This window comes from Gymnoscopelus microlampas (assembly GCF_963454915.1).
Source record: "Gymnoscopelus microlampas genome assembly, chromosome: 5".
Taxonomy (NCBI): domain Eukaryota; kingdom Metazoa; phylum Chordata; class Actinopteri; order Myctophiformes; family Myctophidae; genus Gymnoscopelus; species Gymnoscopelus microlampas.
This window is the reverse complement of record NC_139942.1, coordinates 1,690,834-1,708,200: the sequence shown is the minus strand read 5'-3', so window position 1 is coordinate 1,708,200 and position 17,367 is coordinate 1,690,834. Positions and strand designations below refer to the sequence as shown.

General features: G+C 40.7%; 1 protein-coding gene across 1 annotated transcript in view; it reads left to right on the top strand.

The window, feature by feature from the left end:
• Window positions 1-14,621, top strand: part of LOC311046007 (uncharacterized protein) — a gene marked incomplete at its 3' end in the record, with an annotated part of 22,315 nt that extends 7,694 nt beyond the window's left edge. The window contains exons 3-5 of the mRNA XM_084058078.1: window positions 578-694; window positions 4,731-4,829; window positions 14,509-14,621. Of these exons, the coding sequence (XP_083914204.1) occupies window positions 578-694; window positions 4,731-4,829; window positions 14,509-14,621 (329 nt within the window). The remainder of the gene's footprint in view (window positions 1-577; window positions 695-4,730; window positions 4,830-14,508) is intronic.
• Window positions 14,622-17,367: the final 2,746 nt, after the last annotated feature.

Sequence of the window (17,367 nt, the reverse complement as noted above, 5' to 3'; positions counted from 1 at the left end):
GGATAATTAATTTGTACATGCGGATTCGGGTGACGTGAGAGGACATCCGCGCATCTCTAATCCACAGTATCTGAAACAGCTTATGTAACCTTCCACTTCTAGACATCAACTAAGACATCGTTCACAGATGTACTTTGAAGTTGCAATTGCATCTAATTCAGTCAAAAAAATATATTTTCAATTGTTTAACTCTCTGCTGTCTTCTCACCCTGAAATTACCTGTTTTGACTAATCATCATTATAACAGATCTATGACGCAATGATTCATAAACGTGTTATGTGTACCGTTGCTAGTTACCCCGCATTGTTTGCAACTTTCCACATATCTCGCAACTGTTCGCATATTTCACATATTTCCAGAATTGTTTTGAATCGAAAAAAAAAAAAAAAAACGTTTTTGAATAGAGAATTGTTTGTTTTGAAAAAATCTGAAAAAAAACCAGCAATCGTGACCCCAAGAATCGTAATCAAATCGTGAGATAGCAGAAGATTCACAGCCCTACCTGTCAGTACATTTAGTAATAAAAATGACAGTATCCACATTAATGGCTTATTCTTACTTTATATTTTCGTCTAGACTTCCTGCACCTCCCTGTGTGTACAGAAGAGGTTTCCCCTGAACAACAAGATAAGAGCACCAGTCCACACATTAAAGAGGAACAGGAGGAGCTGCTACAGAAACCAGAAGAGGCGGGTGGGTCAACATTTACATTACTAGCATTGAAAAGTGAATATGATAATGAATACAGACAGACAAGACCCTCTAGCCTACAACACAACTGAACACAGACTAACACAAGCTGATTTAGAGGACTGTGGAACATCACAACTAACTAGTGGTGATCAGCTCCTCTCTTCAGTGTTCTGAATCTTAATCACTGAAGACAGTGATGATTGGGATGAGACCAGGGAATATCCTACTATCCTACTATAATTCTAGTAACCTCTGTCTGTCTGTAGTGGTGAGTGAGTAGGTGAAGCTACCTGGTTCTCCTCAGTGGCTGGACCAATTGCTCTGATTTTGCACACAGCCATTGACCATTACCATCTGAACTTAACTGTGAAGCCCGTTTTTCAATTTCATCAAATCTCAGCTTCTTATTAGCGTTTATGTGTCAAACAATGTCGCCTCCCGGGTTGTCAGATCATGTGCGCATATCCCCCCACGGATGCGTCGACCGGGTATGGTCTAGTAAGTCAGGTTTAAACACATTGATATCACACAATACTCGACATGTGGACGGTAAAACATGGTCTTTGAGCAACAAGGTGTCCCAGGACCTGAAATCATCAAAACAAACAAGCTCACTTCATACAGGGAAAAAGCAGGGGAGAAATCTCAATAGGCACAAGATGATTTATACAGGGGAAAAGCGCCTGGCCTAGCGGTCCAGGCGCATATGCTGGTAGTCCAGCTTGACAGCGCGTCGCGGGTTCGTCTCCCGATCCTGACGACCTTTGCTGTGTGTCACCCCCCGTCTCTCTACCCATTTCCTGTCAGCCCTCTATCCTATCAATAAAGGCAGAAAAGGCCCCAAGAAATATATATTAAAAAAAAAACAGGAAAAACCCTTTAGTTGTGCACATTGTAGCAAACGCTTTGGAACCCCATTGTATACAGTCTTACTATCTTACTATCTTATCTTACTATCTTACTCTATTATCTTATCTTATATATTATCTTGTACTATCTTATACTATCTTACACTACTATATAATTGACAAAAGCTCCGAAAGTTCGGCAGCGATTTGCAAGCACATGCCTCCAAGACCTGTCACAGACTGTTGATCAGAGCTATGGCTATGTGTTAGGCATCTTACCCCACCTCGATCAGTGATCGGACTCTCGGTTTGATTGATTCTCTGATTTGCCTATCGGACCCTCAGCCTGATCTGACAGGTTGCCATAGCAACCAGATACAGGAAGTCTGACCTTTATCACATGACCGAGGTTGGGAGGATGGGACTAGAGGTTAGGGCCGCAAAGCAAAGCGGGAGGAGAGGAGAGGCCAGAGAGGCCGGACTTCGCGTGACGTGTGTGCAGAGCTATAATTAGGCCAGGTCGCTGTCATGGTTCAGAAATATCTCTTACAGAGCCATGCCACGGAAAATAAAACTATCTCTGGGCCGTCGGACCCGAGACACCAAGCACAAGTGTTTCCGTTGTGCAGGAGAACATCTAAACGCAACACGCTGTAAAAGCAAGAGCGTAAAGCGTAAACGGACCACAAAAAAAGGATCCAGAGAGAGAACACTATTCCAGGACACAGTCAAAGAAGCTGAAACCTGAGGGTCCTGACACGCGGCAAATGTTCAGTCCAGTTCCAGACAACTTTGAGGGATGGTATGGTAATGATATGTTGACTTTGAGCCACGAAAAAGCCAACAGGGTAGACAAAGAAGTGGAACAATACAAAGTGGGCACAGGAACAAACGATGATGATGTCAATATTGTAGGAACACCATTACAGAACAAGGAGGAAATTGACTATTTAGAAGGGATGACAGTCGAAATGGTTTGGGACAATGTGAAGAATTTGAACGATGGTGCAAATTAATGTTTCCCACAAGATAGACACGAGAACAAACGATGATGATGTCAATATTGTAGGAACATCATTAAAGGACGAGACTATTTAGAAGGGATGACAGCCCACAGACATCCCACAGAGACAGAACACTATTGAAGGACACACTCAAAGAAGCTGAAACCTGAAGGTCATGACAAACGGCAAAAATCCAGTCCACTGAAATCGATCGACGATGAGACTGACTGTCTCATCGTCGCCAACCAGGTAGACAGAGAAGTGGAACAAGGTGGGCACAGGAAAGCACGGTGATGATGTCAATATTGTAGGAACACCATTACATAACAAGAAGGAAATTGACTATTTAGAAGGGATAACAGTCGAAATGTTTAGGAACAATGAGGAGTTTAAACGATGGTGCAATAGCGATGGTGTCTTAACTTTGAGCCAAGAAGACACCAGCCAAGTAAATAGGGAAGAACTTGAACAATACAATGTGGGCAAGGATAAAAAGGATGATGATGTGAATCTGTTACACACACCACTAAAGCACGAGGAGGAAATTGACTATTTAGAAGGGATGACAGAGGAAATGTTTGGAGACGATGACGATGAGGAATTTAAACGATGGTGCAATAGCGATGGTGTCTTAACTTTGAGCCAAGAAGACACCAGCCAAATAAACAGGGAAGAACTTGAACAATACAATATGGGCAAGGATAAAGAGGATGATGATGTGAATCTGTTACACACACCACTAAAGCACAAGGAGGAAATTGACTATTTAGAAGGGATGACAGAGGAAATGTTTGGAGAGTTTGAAGCGGCCCTGACATCTGATCTGAGTTTTGGACTCTGTCTGGACCAACCTCGGATCGGGCCGAGATGTGAGGGCCGCCCTGACATCTAGTTTATATAATTGATTCCGACCTCTGCGATTTAAGAAATTGCAGAACTTTGTTTTGCATCATCATACTTTTCATTTTAATATGTTAATGAAGAATAATACCCATTTTTATTGCATCTGTGATTGTGTGTTGTGACGAATAAAGCTGATGTGATATTAAGATGGACAGCGTTTGGGACTTCTATCTGTAGCTCACCCATTCTTGAGAATCGGGAAAAAAACGTTATTTTTATTGTTTTAAATATTCTTCAATTATGCCGGGAAAATATATTTTAAAATATCAAAGTGTTGACTATTAAACCACGTAATGGGCCAACCTCTCACAGTTTTTTTTGTTGGTGTCATCTCCATAAGATGGCATATCTGACGCAGTTGACAAAATGTTCATTCCACAGTCGTAGTGAGTTGACCATTTATTTTTCAAAGTTGCTTTGGTTCTATTAATGCCAATAAAATTGCACTTATTCACCTGTTTCCTAGGCTGTGTGTTTTCCACTTCCTGTTGGATTTCATTGGATCAATTGACAGGAAGCGGAACACAGTGAAAAGCCTAGGAAACAGGTGAATATATACAAATATATATATATATATATATATATATATATATATATATATATATATATATATATATATATATATATATATATATATATATATGTTTGAATTTTGAAGGACTGACGGTGTTGACATGTTATGGTCAGGACACACCAGATAGTAATATTATTTAGTGCATTTATCAAAAAATAAAAGCATACCAGAGCTTTCACAGCTTTCCCGCCTTTAAAAAAAGGTTGATGGCAAAAGTACATTCTTTCACATATGTTATACACATGGTTCTTTTTTTTTAATGCTTTTAACAACAACAAAAATTGAAGTTGTGAATCCTTGTCTTAGACAAGGGTGTTTTCTGGCAGATTGCAAGTAAAAAAAATGGAAACCAGACCAAAACATTGTATAAATCTTGTATGTAATATAAAATAAAATAATGTAATTCATATACAAATCCTTTAAGAATATATTTTCACCAAACTTGTTTTTGTTTTTTGTTAATAAATAATAATTTGAAATGTTTTGGTAGGACATGTTTTGTCCCGATTCTCAAGAATGGGTGACCTATAAAACCCAAAGTTCCAAGTTCAACATTGTTTGAAACTTGGGGATGTATTTCCGGTCACTTCCCCTTCCCTTCACTTTGAAAAACACTTATTTACACACTCTGTTCCCTGTGTTTTAAATTCAGCCTTCATCTACAAACCATGTCACATCGAAGTCCTTATTCTATTCCTTCATTCTAGACCTGTGTGTGGAGTCCAGCTTGCAGGTGAAGATGAGTTCCCCAGAACCATTCACAACAGTTTCTATCAAACAGGAACCTGAAGGAAACATGGAAATCAGTAAGTTCCATGCTCTTTCTTACTTTTTCCTTCTATTGTAGTGCTATCAAATTATCCACATTTCACTCTGATTACTATGGCAAAAATATCATATTAGAGTTTAGCATTTCTTTGTAAACATGTTTAAATGTTATTAAAGACAGTTAGGCAAAGTATGACGCATCTAATTACATTTATAATTAATAAAATAGTGTGTCATTGACTTCCATTGTACAAGATATACATACATATATAATATCACAAAACCTAGTACGGAGTTTGTGTTAAAGAAAACTGTCAACTTCATGATGATTTAGCCATTTTCTGTGTGTCTGGATCTTCAAATAATAAAATCAACAGAAATGTAACATTCATCTTTAAAAGGGTACTGTGTAAGTCCCAAAATTATGATTTTTAGCAACCTCTGCTGGTCACTACCGTCATTGCAGGTCTTGTGGGTTCCTGCATTTCCCAGAATTCTATTTGTTTTCACCGATCAAGGTGGAAGCGTTTCAAAAGGCGTTCTTTTTGTTGTTTTATACTATCTGCGGATCTTTTCTCTTAGCCAGTGGAGCTTTAGTTACCGTGAGCTGTGTGTTTTTTCTGCTGTTGTTTTTCCATCTTAAATCCTATAATGCCATAAAAACAGCGTGACATTCCTTTTTGTTACTAACGCGGTAGTTCCAGGACAAACAGGAAACCGGTGCGTTTCCGTTTTCCGGCCGGATGATTTAGTGGGAAGGAGACCCCAGTCCACTTTCAATAGAAATATGTTTATAAAAAGCTTTCCGGGGTGAAATGAATGGAATGGGTGTTCCATCGGCTTTGTTACGTTACAGCCGTTTACTAATTCGTTACAATTGTACATGCTTATTAGCAATAAGGATGTCAAAGTCAAAGCTTACTGTACAATGGAAGTCAACAAGACACTTATTTTGGGATTATTCATGTTTAATTAACTGCAGAACGATACATCTCACCAATCAAAGTATTTACATCATGACAACGGTAACTACCTAAACCACTACCAAAGTGTCCTATTGCTTTAAGGAAGTTAAGTGAATTAAGTGCTGACAGGTGTGCTCAATGTTTCAACCATTACAATATGAAACTGAGTCAGTGTTCAATATCCGCCAAACTGTATTGGTAAATTAGAAAATGATAAATGTCTTTGGTAAATGAAATCCTCCAACGGCCACCGCTATAAAAGTGAGCAAACACTGCATTTAAATGGCATATACAATGAAACTTCACCTTTAAAATGTTTTGGTCATTGTGGGGGTTCTATGATGTCCCCTCTTCAAAAAATATCAAGCAATGAATTGATTATTAATAATAACAATAATAATTGAACATTCTTTGTTATCGTCTGGCTATTTCTCAAAATGTTTATTTGAAATGTGCTCATCTGATTTGCTACCCACAGTGCTTATTAATCCCACCCACCAGGAAGTGGATAATTTCTCCTGTCCGCCATGTTTTCATGCACCACATTAAAACCATGAAGTACTTCTTGCCATGATTTATTTCTAGTTGTTTAAATAATTGGTGTGTCCAGCACCGTTTCTTTAAAGATGAAAAAGTGAAACCGTAAGGTAGTGAAGCTTTTCACCACACATCATTTTTATTTAGACACAGTGAAGCTTTTCTCTCAGCGAGGCAACACTGTGGGAAAGGCTTTAATGTTTAATTGCTTTAAGAAAATGACACATACACATAGTTAAAAAAAAAAAAAGAATGAGATAATTATCCTTTTTTAAATCAACGTTTTCTCTGATTTCTATATTCTGCCTAAACTTCCTGCACCCCCCTGTGTGTAAAGAGGAGGTTTCCCCTGAACAACAGGAGAGGAGCCCCAGTCTGGTCCAGGAGGAACCAGAGCCACCACAGATTAAAGAGGAACAGGAGGAGCTGCTTCAGAGACCAGACGATGATGAAGACGGGTCTATATTGACAATAATAGTAGGGAAAAGTGAAGATGATGATGAAAACAGAAATACAGAGCCTGTAGCCAGTACCTCAACTCAACACATGGAAACGCAAGCTTATCTAGAGGACTGTGGAATATTGCAACCAACTAGTGATGACCAGCGCTTATATTCAAACTGTTCTAAATCTGACATCACTGAAGACAGCGATGAGTGGGAGGAGACCAGGGAAGATCAGTCAGCTTTAAACACATTGGAATTAATCAACAAGACACAAAATGTGGAGGGACAAAGATTGTCTTTGAGCAACAAGCTGTCCCTGGAATCATCAAATCAAACTCACTCCATGAGTAGTCACACAGTGAAAAAACAGTTTATTTGCAAAGTTTGTGGCAAAATCTTTAATCGTACAGGAAATCTAAATAGGCACAAGATGATTCATACAGGGGAAAAACCCTTGACTTGCAGAGTGTGTGGCAAAGGTTGTGTTCATAGGGATGAGCTGCAACGACACATGAGGACTCATACAGGTGAAAAGCCCTTTACGTGTACAATTTGTGGCAAAGGCTGTGGTCAAAAGGGTCATCTAGAAATACACATGAGGACTCATACAGGGGAGAAGCCTTTAACTTGTACTGTTTGTGGTAAAGGTTGCGTGCACACGGGTCATTTAAAAGAACACATGAGGACTCATACAGGGGAAAAGCCGTTTACTTGTAAAGTCTGTGGCAAAAGCTGTAGTCAAATGAGTTCTCTAAAATCACACATGAGGACTCATACGGGGGAAAAACCCTTTACTTGTTCAGTTTGTGGCAAAGGCTGTGGTCAAATGAGTGATCTAAAAACACACCTGAGGACTCATACAGGGGAAAAACCCTTTACTTGTACAGTGTGTGCCAAAGGCTTTGCTCAAATGAGTGATCTAAAAAGACACATGAAGACTCATACAGGAGGGGAAGAAATATGTTAGCTTTTTTTTTTTTTTCGTAAATGTCCATGGTTTTGTATCTAACACAATGGTAACATAAGATATGTGTTCCTTTTCTTGTTCAAAGAAGCGGAGTCTGTTGATTGAATCTATGTTGAAAAAGGTTGACTCCCTTTTTTCACCAATTTTTTAAATAATAACTAAGATGGCAAAAACTAAACGAAAATGTTGGGGAGGGACTATTGGGGAAGAGATGCAGTAGAACAAAGACAAGTCATTCCAAATGTCATTCAAAGGTAGACTAAACTTACTTTATCAAGTAAGCTGGTGTGCTTACACTATATTTGAAATGCAATGCAAGTTAAATAAACCACCACTGACCTGTGTTGATTATCCAGTAATACAAAAAGTAATATAGAAATATATTTTTTTAAAGTATTAGTAAAATCATACCAAAGACAAAGTATTGACAAATCAACAGCGCAAAAGCAGGATATTGGCAGTGGTGAACAGTAACACACATTGCATACAGTAAGTTAAGTAAATGTACTTGGAATATTTAAGTACATTGTTTGGGTATTTAAGTTTTTGGTTTTGATGTATAACTTTCACTATCTTTTCCAAAATGCACAAAAATAAATAAGTATATAAGAAGACAGTCTTATGTAATGTAAAGGATACAGATTTAAACATGCACAGTACATCATTATCAGACCGAACGTTACCCTTCAACTTGTTCATGCAAAAATGACTATATGCTATGTATGTTTTGTAGCAAATATCATAAACATATTAGACTTTAATTGTCCAATGTTTAAGCACATTTTAATACTTACTTTAATGTATTACTATGTATTAAATAGTATTACTTTAACATTTTGGGGGAAAAATGTTGTGAGCTTATAGATCAGGTATTTTCACTATTATTGAGATTTTTTCTTTTTTTGCTTCTGGAATATCTTTGGATTTAACAATCCTACATTTCAATATGGAAATAAATTGATTTAAAAAAGGAATGTACTTTGTAATGTCTACTTTTCAATGAAGCAAGTACTCCAGTACTTTAACACCTGGAACCCCATTATATAACTATATAGTCAGGGGATATTAGCAGAATATTTTACAATCTTGGAATAAATTCCTTACCAAAACAAATCTTCACCAATGTGTTTGTAAAGGTGTCTAGTAACACATCTCACAAAGACTGAAATGCAGTTTCCCTAGGAGAATTTTTGACAGCTCCTTAAAGTTGAACACCAGACGAGCCGCAGCTTTCTGAACAATCTCCAGAGGTCTGATGGCAGATGCCGGAGCACCAGCAAGGAGGGAGTTGCAGTAGTCCAGTCGGGAGATGACAAGAGCCTGGATGAGCACCAGGGCTGCCTTCTCTGTGAGGAAGGGGCGAATCCTCCTGATGTTGTAGAGGAGGAATCTGCAGGACCGTGTCACTGATGCGATGTGACCCTTTATGTAGTGGAAGGACATGGGCTAGTTTCCAGGTATGAGGGAAACAATTGAAAGATTGAAGATATGTGTTATTTGTGTTACGATTAGTGCTGCTGTCAAGAAGAAGGGGTCTAGTTATCCTCTCCGGTCGAGGTTTTGTGATTAATGTTAAGAAGAGCTTCCAAAACAACAGAGGTAGAGAGGGGCTGAATGGAAAACTCCTCATCTTCACTCAGTAACTTTAAACACAGCCTGATGAATCAAACCTCTCCACTTGCTTCTACCATATAACGTAGCTTTCTGCATACACAACACACATGTGCACTAGTGTTTAACACCGGGATTCCCGGGATGCGGGAATCCCGGGAATTCGGGGTTTTTTACCATCCCGGGAATTCACTTCGGTTCCCGGGCTTCCCGTTTTTTTTTCCTTGTTAGAAATGAATACTAATTAGTAGAAAGCCCTATCTACAGCGTGGAGGAATTACTATTATAATTAGGCAAGTTACTTGCCGCGTTGCCGACCAGGGCAGGGTCCCATCGTCCCGTTGTGAACCAATATGGGACGCACTGAATGAATGCAACAGTAATGAACAAAATAAAACACAAGTGGCCGTGATGCCCCATGCCTGCCCTGCACAGTGCGCACGCCGATTTCACTGTTTCCTCTGCTGTCAATATGGTAGACACCAGTTGACTAGTTCAGATTCAACATCATCAAGTGAAACGCTGTATAAACAGTAGGGCCTAGGTAGGTTTGATCGAGCCTATATTCCAGCTTAAAATGCGCACAAGCCAAGCAATGCTTTTGATAGAGAGAGGACAGACCGGAGAGCTGAAGAGAGAGAGAGCAAGAGAGAGCGCGTGCGAGAGAGAGAGAGAGAGAGAGAGAGAGAGAGAGAGAGAGAGAGAGAGAGAGAGAGAGAGAGAGAGAGAGAGAGAGAGAGAGAGAGAGAGAGAGAGAGAGAGAGAGAGAGAGAGAGAGAGAGAGTATTAGACAGATGTGGTCCGATTTTTTTATCATCATTAATGTAGCCTACCCTACCTACACTTGCATTTTAGAACGTTCAAACTACCATTTTACTAGAACTACCCAGTAGAACAAGTGAACTGCACAACGGCTGTCTGTCTCATTGATTGTCAGTGCTGGCAGCGCATGCATGTGCACATCAAAATCACACTACAAAACCCCACATTTGATCAACAACAAAATATAGATTAATAGACAACATACAGCCAACATCCCAAAATGGAGTCTTATAATATCCAGCAAGTAGCCTAATATAAATGAATAACTGCAAACAAATGACAAGTTTAGGCCATCAAATCAATATCCTACAAAAGTAGAGAAAAGCTGTGACCTCACCGGCGCTCTGATGGACAATAAATACATATTCCTTTTGCAAATTCTCTTGTCAATAATGATACAAATGGAACGTTTATTTCAGCGGCTAGAGTTTGACATTGTTTGAGTGCGTTTTGAGCGCAGCTCCTCGTTAAGTTAATTGTCTTCACCCGCTGCGCAACAGGGCAGATCTCCGCCAGGGCAGGGCACTATAGGCTATTATATTTATAATTTTATATATTATATTTATATGATTTTTAAAAAATCAAATTAAGTCATTATTAGTGCAAGTTCATAGGTGGACACAATAGGGACATTTGGGCACCTCGGTGTAAAATTGGCTATTTAAGTATCTACATATAAATGCATTTTAGTGGGCACTTTTTTTTTTTTACCCTTTAACGGGAATTCCCGGGAAGCCCGGGAAAAGGTCTGAAAATTCCCGGGAATTTAAATTAGCTATTTCCCGGAAAATGTTAAACCCTAATGTGCACACACACACACACACACACACACACACACACACACACACACACACACACACACACACACACACACACACACACACACACACATACACTCACACATTCAATATACTGAAAGAACGAGCCCCATCGATGGTCTCGAAGGGCGGATCCAAATCCAGCCGGCGGATTCCTGCGGCGCATCCTGATTGCTTCACCAATCTATGTCCCCGCCTCCCCCCCCGGCCTGTGCACGGAGCACGCTGACGTCACCAAATTTGTACTCTGATTGGTTAGGAGATAACAAGGTCCTAAGACCAGTGTTCTTCCATGGTTCGCCCAGCCTTTTTTTCTTTTGAAACAAAATAAAATAAAAATCACACCCTGTGTGAAGGTAGCGGCGCCTTTGATACATTTTGTCATCGATATGTGTTTATAATGTGTTTATAGCCACGTGTCACGTGAAGCTTGACCAATCACTTTGTTGACGCACCTGACCAATCAGAACGTTGACGTACGCACATGGACAAAGTCAGGTATAGAGCAGGATCCGCTCGCGCCGCCAAAAAAAAGGATGGGTTTCCGAGACTACACATTCAACTGCACACTAGGTTTTTATTGTTTGTCATGTCTATGTTTGATTATTATGTTTCACTTGTTTATTTTGTTTTGTTTATTTTTAGGTGAGAACCCTTTATAAGCCCTTTATGGGTTTCTTTTTCTCACCTGCACTTATTTCTGTATTGTTTTTAATAATGTTACCTTTGTAATGTTCATTATTGTGCAAATAAATAAATCAAAATCAAATCAAAACTGATCAGTTGCGCCATAGCTGTTATGTCTGTAATCAGTGGATAGTGGGGGTCCATTGTAGGTGTAAGTGCCCAGCATCTGCAAAATGTGAATTAAAAGCGGAACAAACTTCCAATGGATCTGAGATTAGACCATTATTGCCATCGACTTGAGTAGGAAGAGCAGAAGATGAGTTGTTATTGAGGGAAGCACGCCTAGCCCGAGACCAGGCTCTGTTCCTCTCGTTAAATAAAGCAGCTATAGCTGGTGAGAACCAAGGGGTGACTTTATCCTTAATTCTCAACATTGCAGAACATGTGCATGTGCATCCACAATATACCCAGGGGGCAAAGGGGGGTATGCTGCATTTGCCCTGCCATAAAAGGTTGGCCACCAGAAATAATATTATGACCCAGTAGGATCACAACCTATATGGACAACCCGGTCAACTTGCTGCTGAAAATCCAATATGGCCGCCTCAATATTGGCCCTATCAGAAAATAGCTTTGGCGATAACTTTTGAACCATGGGCTATAAATGCAAACTTGGTGTCTATTTCATGGTTTCAGAGCATGAGAAACTCAATGGAATACTTATCTTTATGATTAGGTGTGTCTGGACCTTTAATTTGCAAATTCCAAGATGGACGCCACACGAAAATGAGTTTTACTATGACTTTTACAGTGACAGCTGACTGTTATGGCAACAAGTCTGCTTCTTAAGCAATATGAACACATTTGGTCAGTTTGAGCTTTCATTTATATGTTGTCAATATGTCTGCAGTCATAAATAATATATGGTATAACATTTTCCTCAGAGTTGTGGGGATGATTGCAGAGAAAAATCGAAGAAAACAGCCACAATGTATCTTAAAGATGACATTTTAATAAACTAACTACAGACCCAGACTTGCCAACAATTTCAGCTTTAGGGCTAAACTAATTTACATAGTGGTATGCATTCAAGTACCAGAACAAAAGATAAACTACTTAGTGACAAAAGCGGAGTTGAGGTTGCCTACAAAAGGTTCATCTTGACCTCTCTATGGTGCTGTCTTGCCTGCTTCTAAAGCCAATGATACTATGGTACGATGCTATTCACTGTCCCTGTTTTCATGTGTTGCACTGATCCCTGGAAACGGCATCCTATGTAGCATGGAATTGCCTTTCTGGCAGCCTTGATACAGCTGCATTATATTGCCTTGTTCATTGACAGGCCAGGCTGGCTCGGTAGATGCAAGGGAGACTGCATTGCTACAGTATCACTGAGAGACCATCCATACCCTGTGAAAGAAAGAATATCCGGCTTGGCGATGTGTGCACGTTTATCTATTATGGTTGCTAGAGCAGCTCTTCTCAGGTGCAGGTCAAAGGCATTCTCTGTCGGGGGAAGCAGCTTTAAGAGGCTTGACCTATCTTCTTCAATAGACCCCTCCTTGATCACCACACTCCTTGTCTCTTCTTTAAACCCCCCACCCAGGTAAAGATGTGTTGGACCGTGAAGGGCCGACTTAAGTTTCAGATTTTCACACCATTCGTCGCAGAGGAAACTCAATAGGTTTGCCTTGTTAGCTGACATAACTGAATTCATATTATTTGGTAGGTTTTGGTCAAGCATATCTGTGTTCTTGCTCAGCTGCCTTAAGACTAGGTCCACTGTACTGGTCACAGCAGATGTGAATCATTTCTGTGCCGGCAGGCACGTCATTCAACAGCAGTCGTTGGTATCGTTCAGCGATTGTTCCAAATGCTTTCACCTTTCAGGAAAGACCAATGGCGGATGGCTGAACGATACCAACGTCTGCTGTTGAATGACGTGCCTGCCAGCATCAATAACTACTTCTGTTTTTCTGTCTTTAGGCAGGTCAGGGATGCATGTAACTTTGGTATCTTCTTTCAGGGCCTTCACAAGGCTTGCCTTGGTACCTGTTCTCAATGCACTCGAGGTTGAGTTCTCCACCACTGGCTATGATTTGGGTCATGCGCAGGAGTCCAGTAATTTCATTGCTCTTGCCAGGTGCTGAGGGTTTCGCCTCAGATTTTGGGGATTTTGTGTTTTGAGTGTGGAAAGTGTTAAGCTTCATTATGCTTGTCTTCTTCTGGTCACTGGACAGTGACTCACACAGTGCCTTCAGACCCAGTTCTTTCCCACTGATCAAGTAGTCCTTGACTGTGGAGCACACTGTCCTGATAGATATGTTGATCATGGATGATGTGGTCACTGTAAATGGGTTAGTCTCCACTGCTGCCATGACCTTGATTACCATCTCTGCATCCCGGCTTACACGACTCCGACCAGACTCATGGTGTCGGTTGGAGGAGTGGGGGTGAAGCATAGACTTGAGCTCTACAAAGACAGCTGCAGTGAGTGGTTTTGTGTAGACCCATTTTGTCCGGGCAGCAAGGCTGAATGTAATGCCATCCAGACCGCTTGCTTCCTTGGCATCGGCATTATAGGTCTGCTCCAGTAGCATGTCAGGAGAAACACTGTTGTGGCTGTCATCTGTTCGTCTGCCAACACATACACCTGCCAACAGTGCTTCATCTGAAGCTGTTTCTGGTAGTTTCTTCATATCAGCCAAATACAGAGGCAAATATTGCTGCAGTGCGGTAGGGTAGCATTCTTGCTGATTCACAGAATTGTCCTGTCCTGTCCAGTCACCTTCCTGCTCGTAGTAGATAAATCTTTGGAGAATATCTAACATCTCCAGGAAGGTTGCCAATAGGACTGCCATCTCTGGACGCCTCACCTTGATAGTTTCTAACTTCTGAGTGCCAGTTGTCTCTTTCTCAAACAGGATCTTCAAGACCGACTCAACTTGTGGCCTCCAGGGCTGTGTGTCCCTGTCTGCTGCCCATGCCTCAAAGGCTCCACAGAGCAGGCGCCACTGAGGACCTTAAGGGCATGTAAGGTTTGGTAGTATTCAGCCTTTTCACCAAACATCTTCTTGGCAGTTCCTTCCTGACAGAGACCTGCTGCTACAAGAAGATCATCTGCTCCTGCATCCCTGATAATCTTGCAAATAGCCTTCATGTGGTTGTGAGCTTGGTGGAAGCTCAAGCCTCCCAGCAACAGGACTACATTGCCTAATTAATCTTCGTGCTTGTTTCTGATGGCAACTGCGAGTTCATATGTAGCCTGATCTCAAGTGATAATGGTGTACTTATCACCCAGTGCATGTGATGTAGTGACCAGTTTCATCTCATCTTTGACGACAGCAGGATCAGCTGGCGATGCTGGGATGAGTGGAAGGTAGCCAATAATGCTAGCCTGTCTACGTGGGTGGAGGTTTGCATTCCATGCTACTTAGTATGCTGTTGCCAGGGACTGGAGACACGATGCAGCAGGATCAGTGCAACACATGACAACAGTGACAGTGGATAGCATCGTACCATAGTATCATCGGCTTTAGAAGCAGGCAAGACAGCACCATACAGGTCAAAATGAACCTTTTGTAGGCAACCTCAACTCCGCTTCACTCTGTTTGTCACTAATTTGTCTATCTTTTGTTCCGTTACTTAAATGCATACCACTATGTTAATTTATAGCCCTGAAGTTGTTGGCAAGTCTGGATGTGTGCATGTGTCTGTTTATATTGTAGTTAGTTTATTAAAATGTGATCTTTAAGATACATTGTGGGCGTTTTCTCAGATTTTTCTCTGCAATCATCCCCACAACTCTAGATAGAATCCGAGGGAAAATGTAATACCATACATTATTTATGACTGCAGCCATATTGACTACATAGAAATGACAGCTCAAACTGACTCTTTTCCATAACAGTCAGCTGTCACTGTAAAAGTCATAGTAAAACTCATTTTTGGGTGGCGTTCATCTTGGAAATATGCAAATTAAATGTCCAGACAAACTCAATCATGAAGATAAGTATTCCATTGAGTTTCTCATGCTCTGAAACCATGAAATAGACACCAAGTTTTTATTTTTAGCCCATCTGGTTCAAAAGTTATTGCCAAAGCTATTTTCTGATAGGGGCCAATATTGAGGCGGCCATATTGGATTTCCAGCAGCAAGTTGACCGGGTTGTCCATATAGGTTGTGATCCTACTGGGTCATAGATATTATTTCTGGTGGCCAACCTTTTATGGCAGGGCAAATGCAGCACTCCAAAAAAAGGGGGGTTTTGCCCCCTAGGTAATAGACACAAAGGTGTTTGTAAAAAAATTAGTGCCAAATCAACATGTAAGAGTAGAAGTTAAAAACGGGTCACTATTTAAAACGTCTGATAAGAACACTTCCTCATTAAAATGCTTAAAACTTCTATTTAAGACCACCTGAGATTTGGTCCGTTGCAATCGGGCATCCCTTATGCAACCAACTGGGCAATGATCACTAACACCCAGCTCGATGACCCCACAGGAAGAGATCTTGTCAGCTCTGTTGGAAAAAATAAGGTCAATCAAGATGGATTTAGTAATATCAAAAAGTTTGGCCTAGTGGTTTCAAGGACCAGCAGTGATCGGAGTGCATGGAGAGCATGCTGGCAAGGGTGTCAATAGTACCCGGATCAGCAGACGGGGGTCTCTAAATACCCACAATAATGAATGATGTTGTTCCAAACTGGACCTTCAGAGTGAGCCATTCAAAACACCTGGGATGTGAGACAGCATTTAAAAGTGTGGAAGAAAGATTCGATTTGGTATATATACACACCCCACTGCATCTACGTAATCTGTCGGCTCTAAATAAATTATAATTTAGAAGAGCCACTTTGGCGTCAATAGTACTCTTTTTGAGCCACGTCTCACTTAACACCAGAATGTCAGGATTAGTCTGTTTGACCAGTAGAAGTACAAAGTCTAAGTTGTGGACTAGACTCCTAATATTTAAGTGAATTATCCCAAGCCATTTTCTATTCGTAAGGTTACTGTTCCTAGATGGTTGTCTAGCAGTAATAAGTACAGGAACATGGGGCAGAATATAGATTGAGACTGTAATAGACAGGGGGATTTCGGGGAACAGAAATATGTCACAAACGGCCTTGATCCACATCGATGGGACTAGAATCTGAAGAGGAAGTTAAAAAGGTTGGATCGCGCCGTGCTACATATCAAAAATTAAAAGCAATGTATTTGATACAGTTGTCCCGTGATAGTATAGTGCCCTTACTGTTTAGGTGCACACCATCTTTCCTATACAGATTGTGTAGTTGGAAATGAAATCATAGCCCAAAGCATCACAGAAACGTTTAAGACACGCTAAAAAGTTCAAAGCCTGCAAGCAAGATAAACTGGGCCCTGTGGGTCATCTGCCAACAAGACAATAGTGGGAGTAGTAATGAGACACTGACTGACGTCATTATACGTCATTAGCTGAACGTCTCCTGAAAATGAAGGAACTGAATGAACTACCTGGAAATATACAGATGAATAGAAGCTGCTCTGGTTGTCAATAAAGCTCAGTGGCATCGATCATGCAGGTTGGCCTTCAACAAGACAAAGGCTCAACGGGCAGAGCAGAGAGCTCTGAAGAGATCTAGCGGTACAGGTGATGCCGACACCATTGCAGGGCCAAGTATACGCACCAGGAGATGTACTAATCACACTGACAAACCAGTAGAGGAAGCACTCTGTTTTTTTTCTGTTGCAAGCCAGCTGGGGCTGATGGTTTACATGAGACAGCCAAGTTAAGACATGTG